General features: G+C 31.5%; 1 protein-coding gene and 1 long non-coding RNA gene across 2 annotated transcripts; both read left to right on the top strand.

The window, feature by feature from the left end:
- The first annotated feature begins 1,426 nt into the window (after positions 1–1,426).
- On the top strand, positions 1,427–5,494 carry LOC127117942 (BTB/POZ and MATH domain-containing protein 4). The gene is made up of 4 exons (XM_051048070.1): positions 1,427–1,957; positions 2,921–3,272; positions 3,482–3,761; positions 4,872–5,494. Exons 1-4 carry the CDS (start codon positions 1,557–1,559, stop codon positions 5,057–5,059), a joined length of 1,221 nt encoding a protein of 406 aa, XP_050904027.1. The 5' UTR covers positions 1,427–1,556; the 3' UTR covers positions 5,060–5,494.
- Positions 5,495–6,397: 903 nt separating this feature from the next.
- On the top strand, positions 6,398–7,043 carry LOC127121096 (uncharacterized). The gene is made up of 2 exons (XR_007803309.1): positions 6,398–6,540; positions 6,680–7,043. It is a non-coding gene; the product is annotated as an uncharacterized LOC127121096 (long non-coding RNA).
- Positions 7,044–11,607: the final 4,564 nt, after the last annotated feature.

The following is an 11,607-nucleotide window of genomic DNA, read 5'->3' as shown; positions in this document are numbered from 1 at the left end:
AAGTGTGAGTGTACACTTCCTATAGTAAGAGCTAACACAAGATCCAACTATCACTCTCTACTAAGTCAAACTAGGATGTGATACTATTCATTGGCGTAGTTTAGAGAAACTAGAAGCAACAACGAGACTAATACTCCAAATCCACAAGAGAGATATCTCCACCAAAACATTAAGACATTATGTATATGAGTGTCACCTATCTTATATTTACAATATTTTATCCATTCACAAGTGATGCGAGATTTAACCCCTCACACTTGAACTAAGCAATCCCTTCACCTAAATTCCAATGACACTCAGATGAATTTTGGAGTGTTACATCACACATGTCAACTTCTTCGCTTCCACAATCTCCATTGCATAACACACCATTACAAAAAAAGCTCAATAATATATATTTGGATAAATAATGTTTTATGTGGGCTAGAACCTCATCAATTTTAATTTGGGTTTAGGAGACTTTTCTATTTTGAGCATCAATTTGGATTTTGTCTCAAAAATTCAAATTCACATTTATTGGAATATCCAACTATCTTAAAATCGGTATGTCTCCACAATTATATAGGTGCACGACAAACACAATACCATCTCCGACTCCACCACCAAACCAATAGGTGACTCCAACATTAAAAAAAGAAAGACACTGACACAATGTAACTCTTCAATCATATAATTATGAAGCACGATCTCCAATAAACACATGACTCACTACTAAATTGTCATATCCAATAAACCACACAACTCGTCCCTTAAACTCAAAAACAATATCTAATAAATCTATGAGTGACAAATCAGGTAGAACCCTTCTGTTTAACACACTATTTTTAAAATGTTGAGTTAATGTTTCCAACCTACTTCACATCCGTCCTAATTTTTTGCAAACACACATATAAATAGAACATATATGGCCATTTATCAGTTTTAAATTTTAAGAGTGATAAAATTAATCATATCTACTCGTTTAACTCATTACTTACTATATTACGAATCAAAATTTTTAACACACAAAATAAACATACATATTTGTTACCTTTAAATGACGTATTAACTCAGTTCAACCTAATAGTCGTCCTAAAACTCTTATAAGATGTCATTACTCTTATAAGATGTCATAATCCTTTATATAATACACTTGAATCAAACTAATTCAACTAAAAAAATCTAAAGTGGTATCCGAATTGAAGACACTACTCCTTACTATCCATAGTTCATGAGAAAAACATTTCCCCTTGAGTCGATAGGGACATGTATGTAACACGTGATATATATAGTATCAATAGATTTCACCTACAACCAAACTTAGAACTATAGCATCCAGACTCCCAATAACAATCTGCCACGTCAAGATTCCGCACACAGAATTCCACTTTCCAGGGACAAACACGACATTTCACATCCCTTGACGTCTAAAACATCGTCATTTTCCTTCAACCCAAAACACTTCTTCCCCAAATCCCCCAAAACAAATTCAAAATTAAAACAAATCCCTAATTCTCAAATTTCACACACTCCTTCTCCGTCGTCGTTTTACATGAACCCCGGTTTCCAAAACCGCCATGACTAGAAGAACCGTATCATCGGAGAGACAACCGCCGCAATCATCGCCGTCGATTTCGAGGTCGATTACGCAAACACTTAACGGCTCGCACAAGTTCTTGATCCAAGGCTATTCGCTTGCGAAGGGAATGGGAGTGGGAAAACACATTGCGAGCGATGTGTTCACCGTCGGAGGGTATCAGTGGGCGATCTACTTCTATCCTGACGGCAAGAATCCGGAGGATGCTTCCAATTATGTTTCCGTTTTCATCGCGTTAGCTAGTGAAGGAACCGATGTAAGAGCGCTTTTTGAACTCACGCTTGTTGATCAGAGTGGACAGGGGAAGCATAAAGTTCATAGCCATTTTGATCGATCTCTTGAGAGTGGTCCGTATACTCTGAAGTATAAGGGTAGCATGTGGTAGGTTTTTGTTTATTTTAATTCTTCGTTTTTTATGTGATTTTGAAATTTTGAATGTTTGTGGTTTAGTGTGAAGATAATTTGTGATTTTTTGTATTTTGAATTTAATGTGAGTTTCTCATTTTTATGCATATGATGAAGTGATGAACCTTGTAATTGTTGTTATTTATAAGTGATTCAGTGTGTGTTTGGTTTGGCTTTTGGAAGAGGCAAAGGCAATTTTAAAGATGTAGAATTGATTATGGAGTGATTTTGAGGTGTTTGGTTTTTCTAAAGTAGAATTGATTCTAGAATTTGTAGCTTCTAAGTTTAAACATGATTTTTACACTGAAGTTTATTGTTCAACTCACTTTTGCATAAATGTATCCAAACATAAATCAATTAGGCTAAACTCAATTTTGTTAAAATCAATTTTACCAAACTCAATTATGTCAAAATCAATTATATCCACCGCCAATCCAAACATACGCACTATATCAGTATCATTACTTTTTTAAGACACTGGTTTATAGCCTTTTTTTTGTTAATAATGCATGATTACTTAGTATTTAGCTCCTCAAAAACGTTAGATAGGTGAATTAGAAGGCCTTGTTCTTAGTTACATTTAATGGTGTATATGAAATATGACTTTATTACTGTATTATACATGAAGGCTTCACTGTCAAAAAGACTATCTTGATTACACCCTTCAATGAATCTCATTTACTTGGTTTGTCTATGCATCTGCAAGTGGATACCTTAGTTAACCTAAAAAGAACTCTATCATTTCAATTTTTTCAAAATTAAGGACTGTGCGCTCTTAAAAGATTTGGGGAAGGGATAAATTATTTTGTAAATGTCCTGATAGATTTTTAACTTTTTCCTCTTTGACACCTCACAGACAATGCACGTTAAGGTCTGTATGAGTGTACAGTGTTTTGTTGAGATTTGTGAAATGATAATCTTGTTCACATGTTCTTGCAGGGGGTACAAGAGATTTTTCAGACGGAATTTGCTTGAAAGCTCTGAATTCCTCAAGAACGACTGCTTAAAAATCAACTGTACTGTTGGAGTTGTAGTTTCTGCCACTGATTGTCCTCTTCTTAACTCTATTCACGTCCCAGAATCTGACATTGGATCACACTTTGGCACACTACTGGAGAATATGGAAGGTTCAGATGTTACTTTTGATGTGGCTGGGGAGAGGTTTCCTGGTCATAAGATCGTGTTGGCTGCTAGATCCCCAGAATTTCGATCCAAATTTTTAAATGGTATGGATGTGGATACGGACAAACAGGAGATTGTTGTAACAGATTTAGAACCAAAGGTTTTTAAGGTAAAAACTATTTATTTCTTATTGTTTTTTCTTCCATTTCACTATCTTCTTTCCATGGTAGTGTTAAGCATGGCTAGGATCTACTATGTTATTATGAGATTTTTCTTGTTAAATTTTTCTTTTGTTGATAAGAACACACTCTAAAGGTGTTAAGATGGAAAGTACAACTACGGGAGATAGATGTCCTGATTTACATCTTACTTTTACAGGCAATGCTGCATTTTATCTACAGGGATACCCTTACAGAAGAGGCAGATGTGGTTCCATCAACATCATCTAGTGATTTTCCGGTTTGTGAGACATTGATAGCAAAATTGTTAGCTGCAGCAGACAAGTATGGCTTGGACAGGCTTAAACTGATGTGCGAGTCTCGTCTTTGCAATGACATTGATGTGAACTCTGTAGCCAGAATTTTAACATTGGCTGACCAATGCCATGCCGCAGAGTTAAAAGCTGTTTGCCTAAAATTTGCTGCTCAAAATCTAGCAGGTATGCCTACTTAGTAATTAATTACCTGTTTTTGCTTGCTTAGCACGAGCAACCGTGCCAACACAAACACCAATGTTTAACTTACAACACTTGTCACTGGAAAAGTAACTAAAAATAGAAAAGAAAAATGCATTCAGCTACTAGCTTCCTATGCTTGTTAAACACAGTTGTTTGACATACAGAGGTAGGCATAGAGCAATAAAGGTAGATAATGTATTCCAAAATAAAATTCACGATCCTTAAACTTAAACGTTCAGACAATTCAGTATGATTGTACATTTTGGGGATCTTTGCTCTCACTTGCATCTAACCAGTTACAGAATTCATGACATTATGGAGGGTTTGACGAGAGTCCACTAGGGTTACTGTTTTTGATTCATATACGTCAAATGCAAACTAGTAGGAATAAATGATAGTAGAGATAATGTCATGGCAATGCCATTAAACACTAGAATATTAGAGAGATGAGAGAGAGAAGATTAGGAAAAAGAACTGAATTGGCAATATTTGTATAGGATTTATTTTTGTGTTAGTCTTGCATTCTTAGTCATTTTGAAATGGAGGGAGTATATAATGCCACTTGTTCAAAAGGCAATTAAATCTTCCAAGCTTTTACTAGAAATGAAAGATTTGTTACTAATTACTATAACAATTTATTGCTTACTCGCTCTCTCGAAAGACATTATCACATTATTTGATCTACTACTTAGTTGGACCTTACTTAGTGGGAGAAGATTTTTGTTGATGATTTTTTGACCTTATATGCATTTTAAAACATTTAGACCCACATAATCTCCTTCCTCTTCCCTCCTCTTGTTATTTTCTTTCCACCACTTTTTTTTTTTGTGCTTATATATTTCTATGTCAAGCATGTAATTGTTCTGCATTCAGAAAGTCCTGACCATTGTTGATGGGTTTGCATTTGTTTTTGTATTTAAATTTTAGGACATTTAAGATTTAGATTGGCTTGCCATCTTGACCCCTTGTTGTAAGTTCATGTTTTAATCATGTAGTATTAAAACTACTTTTGGGCACAGACAATTATTTTAATATACTTTCAACTATCCACATGCTTAATAAGATGGTTCTTTTTGTTTGGACACATTGCAGCTATCATGAGGACGGATGGATTTGAGTCTATGAAAGAGAAATGTCCATGGCTACAGTCAGAGATCTTGAAGACAATTGCTGGCTGTGAGGGTGATACTTGCAGCACAGGGGAGAAATCTCAGAGTGTATGGGCCCAACTTTCAGATGGTGGCGAAACAAATGGCAGGAGAGTTAGACAGAGACATTGATATCTGTTGTCACATTGATATCTCTGATTTTTTTTTTTGTAAATGAAGTTATAATGTTGAAAAACAGGGGAGAATTTCTCCATGTTTTAATAGAAAGTTCTTTAGAAAAAGAAAGTAGACTAGATGCTATGCAGGTTATACATATGTCTTCAATGGTGTGTGTTCTTAGTGCGGAGTAGTTATTGAAAATGAGCTCATCTGCAGTAGACGTTTGTAGAGGATCCAAGTCCATACTTCGAAACTCTATGTCATCGTTGCTGGACTTTATGTCCCCATCTCCTTTGTCCCTTGATGCCCTTTGTTCAAACCTTAATGTTTGTAGAACTAGGTTCCATAGGATGGTTGCTATACCTTGTAAAAAGTATTCATTTTGTAAACACCGTTTCTTTATTTAAACTTCATAAACAGTGGTAATGTGAGATAGTCCTTCTTGAATTGATTTTTTAATGTTTCTGGGTGGCAATATCTTGCATTATTACCACCTTGTTTTTCCTTTTTTACTTCAGAAGGAAGGTCTAAAACACATGTATCACATTGTTGATAGATAGCAGAACTGGGCAAAATGGATGGATTGGAGATGTTTCTGTCTCATACTGTCTAGTCGGAAATCCCTACATTCGAGTAGTCGCTATGGTTGTGATTGCTTCTACTGTCACTTTTGACCGATGATAATGTGTCATATTGAATTGAAAATTTTCCATCTTTGTGCAATTAAACTTGAAATGTGTCATGGGACCTGAACAAGTTGATCAAAGTGCTTTTAGACTAGAAAAATGTTGAGCAAAACTTAGATACTACTATTTCAGAAGTCAACAACGACATTTTTCTCCTTTTTTCAAGAATTCTTCTATGAAGAAGTGTTGCTTCTTGGAGTTTGCAGTTTCTTCTTGTGAAATTTTAAATCGTATAGTACAAAAGTAGGTTTGATTTTAGCCATTCGAAAAAAAAAGATAAATATAGACTTAATTGGATTTTGTATTCTCCTATATTACTCACTTGGATTTGTTCTTTTTATTACCTTATAATTTTGCAATTTGAGTCCTTTAATGTGATAATTTATAGTATAACTCACTATATAATAAACCCAACTTCAGCTAAGAAAGAATTATTTTAAAAAATCTATTTTTTCTTTATATTTTAAAAACAACTTTTTGTTAAAATATTTTTTTAATATTTAAAAAAATATTTTTATAAATTAAAAAATTAATTTTGACATTAAATAACATAAATATATTCTATTTTTAATATATATGTATATCTAGGTGGACACGATCTTTTGTTTAATAGGTGGACTTGGCCTTTTGTGAAATAGAAAATAACGCATTACTTGTAGTCCAAGTAGTTATAGCCCTATTTATTCACACTTGTACGTTTAAATCCAAAAGAAACTGCTAACACACAATGGTTGCCATGGAGTTCTGCGGACATTGCTGCATTCTTCGTCACACTACATCTTATTTATGTGATGGTGTATATTTCAGGTAAATCAATAATCGCTTTTTTTTATAATCTCTCAATCAAATTCTGATTCTGATTACTTTATTATGAAAAAGGAGATTTTATGATCTATTGCTGTGTCGTTAATTTTGATCTAAGTGGATTTGAATGATTTGATTGCAGCTGTTGTACAGATTGTGGAAAGGTTCTGAGTGAGTCTTGTGCAGATTGTGGGAATGTTACAAGAGAGTCGATTCCTGTGAATTTGAGGACAAATAAAAGTGATAGAATAATGAAGAAAAAGAGAAAGAACATTGCTGTGAAAAAAACCTAAAGAACAATTCCCTTGAAAAAAAAAGAGTATATAGGTAGTTTGTGACATTTTTTTTTCTCAATTAGAAGTTATCTACCACAAATTCATTTTTTTTGGATGATTAATGTATTTAGAAACAATTCATTATTTTAAGGGCTATGGTTAATTTGTTAATGTACTATGTCTTGCTTGTAGATGTTTTTCACAGCTTCCGAATTTAAGCTTTTGAGAATACATCTAAAATTTTATACATGAATATAACAAGTGTATTGAAATTTGAAATTAGGAATTTATATTTTATCGTAGATTGTTTTGTTCATTAGGTGATATTGAAATATTACATATGTTGATTATTCATCGATTTGTTATTTTTTTATTGTATAGAAATTAGTTTTTAATTTTACCCTAGTTATATCTTTGATGTGAGTTTCTCTTTTTGAACGAGACTAAAAAAAACTTGGTAAATAAAGTGAGATTTATTATATGATTTTTTTTCTTTCTTAATTGTAAAACAAACATATAAATGCTTCCTTTTCAAATATTTGAGAGTAATGCGTGTGGATTGAAGAATAGAAGGAATCCTTCACTTTGCAATCACATTTTAATTAATTAAGATTATAAATAGATTTAAATGCACTTTTAGTCTTATATTATAAAATTAGTTATTTTAGTTTTTTAATTTTGATTGTATTTGGATGTATGTGATTTCATATTTATTTTGTTTATACGTCAACTTCATCAATAATATGATATATATTATTTAATTCCATATCAGCAATTCATGATATTTTAATATTCAAGTGGATATTTTAATTTAGAAAAAATTAAATATATTTTAAAATTAAAAAAAAAAGATAATTTATAAAATCAGATTTCATAAAGAAGCCGATGTAGGAGAGAAGAAGACGAAACACAATGGAGAAAAAAAGAAGACAAAATTTGATTTTATAAATTGTTTTTTATTTTAAAAAATATTTTTAATATTTTTTAAATTAAAATATCTATGTGAATATTAAAATATCATGTTAACATGAATCCAAATAATATCGGTAACATCATTGATGAAGTTCACACATAAACAAAACTGACAATTCAAATGTATTTAAAATTAAAAGATCAATTTATCTAAATTAATTATATTTTCTCATAAATATATTAAGAATATGAATATTACGTTTATCAAATAAGTGGTATCACATACATATAAAAAAATATTTCATCTTACATATTATTATCAACACAATATCAAATTTATTTTAATTAACTATTAAATGTTAATTTTTTCTCTCTATCTTACCGGTATTTACAAATGTCATTTTTTTTATAGGAACATAATTGATTTTACAATTTTCAACAACACTATAATAAATTGTTTCGGCAAAAAAACAATAAAGATCAACTTCTTAATATAAATAAAATTTAATGGATTCCTTTTTTACATATAAAAAACATTAATATGCATTGTTTAAGAAAAAAGTACTCCCTCGATTATTATTAGAATTTGTTTGGCTCTTTTTTTATTTACAGAGATTTTATTTTTATAAAAAAAATATTATTTATATTATTTGTATTCAGTTTTTATTGATATGGTAATTAAGTAAAGTGAAAATAATAATTGGCTATTATTATCGATATTGTGATTTAAAAATGTGACAATGATAAGGATTATTAATATCAATATTCTGAGTAAAAAACAATCAATGTTAATAATAAATATTTATTACTATTATTTTTTATTATTTAATAATAATAATAATAATAAATATTAATAATAAATATTTATTACTATTATTTCTTTTTATTTTATAATAATGATATATTAGTATTATTATAATATTTAACTTAGGAATTTATTTAAGTTAAAATTCGGCACATTTTTTTATTAGATAAAAAATGTATTAATATTTAATTAAAATAAAGTAAATTTTTAAGTATGTATGAGTTTTTGTTAACAATATTTTTAGCGTTGTTCTATTTATAAACGATTAGATGGTTGAATAATAATAGAAACCTATCATTAATACATAAATACAATAATAAAATGTTTCATCCCACGTGTACTATCAGCACAATACTAAATTTATTTTAATTAACTATTATTTTTACTTGAGAAAGAAATCCTTATTTTTAAATGTTAATTTCTTTTTCCATCTTACATGTATTTTTTTTTATAATTACTTAATAAATAGAATTTATATGATCTTTATTTACTTTAAAATTTTCAACAACACTAAGTAAACTTTTAACTATCTATCAGTTTTTTTTAGCCATATCTTTAGTATTGCTCTATCGATAAACTATTATATGGTTGATAGGAACGTAATAGAATTATTACATAAATACGATACTAAAATGTTTCATCTCTTGATAGCACAATACTAAATTTATTTTGATTAACTATTAGTTTACTTGAGAAATAAATCCTTATTTTTAAATGTCAATTTCTTTTCTTTCTCTATCTTAAATGTATTTATTTATTTATTTAATAAATGAAATTTATATGATCATTATGTGATTTTTTTTAAAATAAGCACTATTTAAAAAAAATCCAAAATAATAAATATTTTAATTTTTTCTTCAAAATAATCATCTTTTAAAACAGATGCGTCAGATGAACTAGTTCATCCATTTTGAAACAAGAGAAGGCGCCAGCACCACTGGCGCGTGCTTTTGAAACATTGCATGGTGGCGTCCAGGGTGTTGGCGCCTATGTTTGACCTTTGGTGTATGCGCCAATTCATCTGACGTATACACCTTTGTATTATTATTTTTTTAATAATAAATAATGAAATATAATATTAAAAGAAAATTATATTCATGATATAATAAAAGTTACATAGGATTGACAAAAATTTAATGATCGGCCCGATCAAAACGTCCTCATGTTCCACATTAAGGTGCGCTAGTTTGTCTTTGAGGTCTCTCACGATTTTCCTGAGGTGTTTGGGATCTTTGCATGCTGACCTGATCCAATGATGGCTGGTGTGAAGGTCTGGTGGAAGTTCCAGCGATATTTGATAGATGTGTCATCATTTGTTCCCAATAGTCGGGGGGATCTGGACAACGACGTTTCCGTGATGGAGTTCGATGCCCATGTTATCGTAGTTAGGTTGATGTAGTTGGGTCCATTGTGGACAGTATAATTGTCCGAATTGGGATATTGAATCATTTCGGGAACGAAGCAATGGTTCTTGAGGTGTACTATAGTTAAACAATGGTTTAGTGTTTTGGTGATGAGATGTTTGGGTGGTCATTGGTGGGGGGCTACGATGAAGTGACACATATGAATCAATTAGGCTATAGACGGTTGCGGTTGATGCGTATGGTTGTTGGTGGGTTGGGTTTGATTCTTGGTTTTGTGGTTGAGTGAGTGGCATAAATGAATTGCGAGGTTGGGTGGGTGACATGAATGGGTTGCGAAGTTGGGTGTTTGGTTGTTGGGTGTATGTGGTAGGTTGATGGTGTGAGGTTGGTTGTTGGGTTTGGGTGGTTTTACATTGGTGTTGGACGTGGACTTGTTGTTAGGCGTATAATGACGAAGCTAGTTGGCGTAGATCAATCAAATATTGTGGCTCAGACACAAATTGTTGCGTTGTTACCAACCTAAACCTTGCCATATATTGTTGAGTTGGTCTAGCACCATGGATGACTGGTTCGTTTAAGATGCGTTGTCGTCGATTCCTCCAATGACGACACGTCTCTTTTGCGAAGTCTCTCCATTCAAAATAATCCCATTGGGCATCAACTCTTTTTTGATGTCAATCTCCCAAACACGTCGGAGGTTCTGGAATCTTTTGCTGCATGCCGAACTGCAGTTTTACCCAGTCACTCTAGTGCATCTCCACAATAGTGAACCGGATAATTTGTGTTTTTGCTGTCCAAACTGCAACGTCATCATGATTAACCTGATGATCAAGACCCAGATATGACCTCCAGATAAATTGTACAACAATACGACATGATTAAATGTTAAATAATGTGATAAGTATGTTTAAATTAAAATAGAGTTGTGTAGGAGTATTACATCGTCTGGTCCAGTATGGTCTAAAAGATTGCGATAGACTACTATAGCGTGTTTCTGACACCTATTGTAGTTCATCCCTCTAACTGACCACATAGATCATAAACAATTGAAAAATATTATTTATAGTTAATTGTAATATAAAGTATAATTAATTAAATGGTAAAGTGTTAAACTTACTTTGTTGCAAACGGGAATATGAATGGATTCTCGTTTACCGGGGCAAGTGACATCATTCTTGACCAATCCCATTCTTATAGCAAATACGCACATCAATAAAAAAGTACAAGTATTTTTTTTGGCATTTTTACATATTGCACTATATAGATGGGTCAATATAGCTGAACCCAAACTATATGTGATTACCTTATTAATGTTGCGTAATAACGGTAAATACATAATATTTACCGTATTACCAGTATTTTCTGAAAATAAAAAATTATAAAATAAAATCATAATATAACACCGAGCTTTAATTATTTTTTCGTACTCGGTTGATTCTTTAGACAATATTATATTTGCATAATATTGTTTAAGATTTTTTAAATTTATACCTTGCCCATTAGCTTGACTGGATGACTCTCCATCAGCTTGGTCGTCACACAAAGGGGCACCCAATAATTCATTGCAGATGGAGTTGTCCTAATTAACTATATCATTCACAGTCTTACCATCTATACGCAGACCCAATAACATGTAGACGTCCTCAAGTGTGATGGTACACTCACCGAGTACGAGACTATGTTGAAGAGATTTCCAAAACCATATCCTCTAATA

Source organism: Lathyrus oleraceus, chromosome 2 (genome assembly GCF_024323335.1).
Source record: "Lathyrus oleraceus cultivar Zhongwan6 chromosome 2, CAAS_Psat_ZW6_1.0, whole genome shotgun sequence".
In the NCBI taxonomy this organism is placed as follows: domain Eukaryota; kingdom Viridiplantae; phylum Streptophyta; class Magnoliopsida; order Fabales; family Fabaceae; genus Lathyrus; species Lathyrus oleraceus.
Note: the sequence above shows the minus strand (reverse complement) of the source record. Positions and strands in the feature narration are given on the sequence as shown.

What these genes read in the sequence shown, in the direction of transcription:
- LOC127117942 (XM_051048070.1), top strand. Translation starts at nt 1,557, where the DNA reads ATGACTAGAAGAACCGTATCATCGGAGAGACAACCGCCGCAATCATCG. An exon ending in AAGTATAAGGGTAGCATGTG is followed by an intron (nt 1,958 to 2,920) that starts GTAGGTTTTTGT and finishes ATGTTCTTGCAG; the next exon opens with GGGGTACAAGAGATTTTTCA. An exon ending in TGCTGCTCAAAATCTAGCAG is followed by an intron (nt 3,762 to 4,871) that starts GTATGCCTACTT and finishes GACACATTGCAG; the next exon opens with CTATCATGAGGACGGATGGA.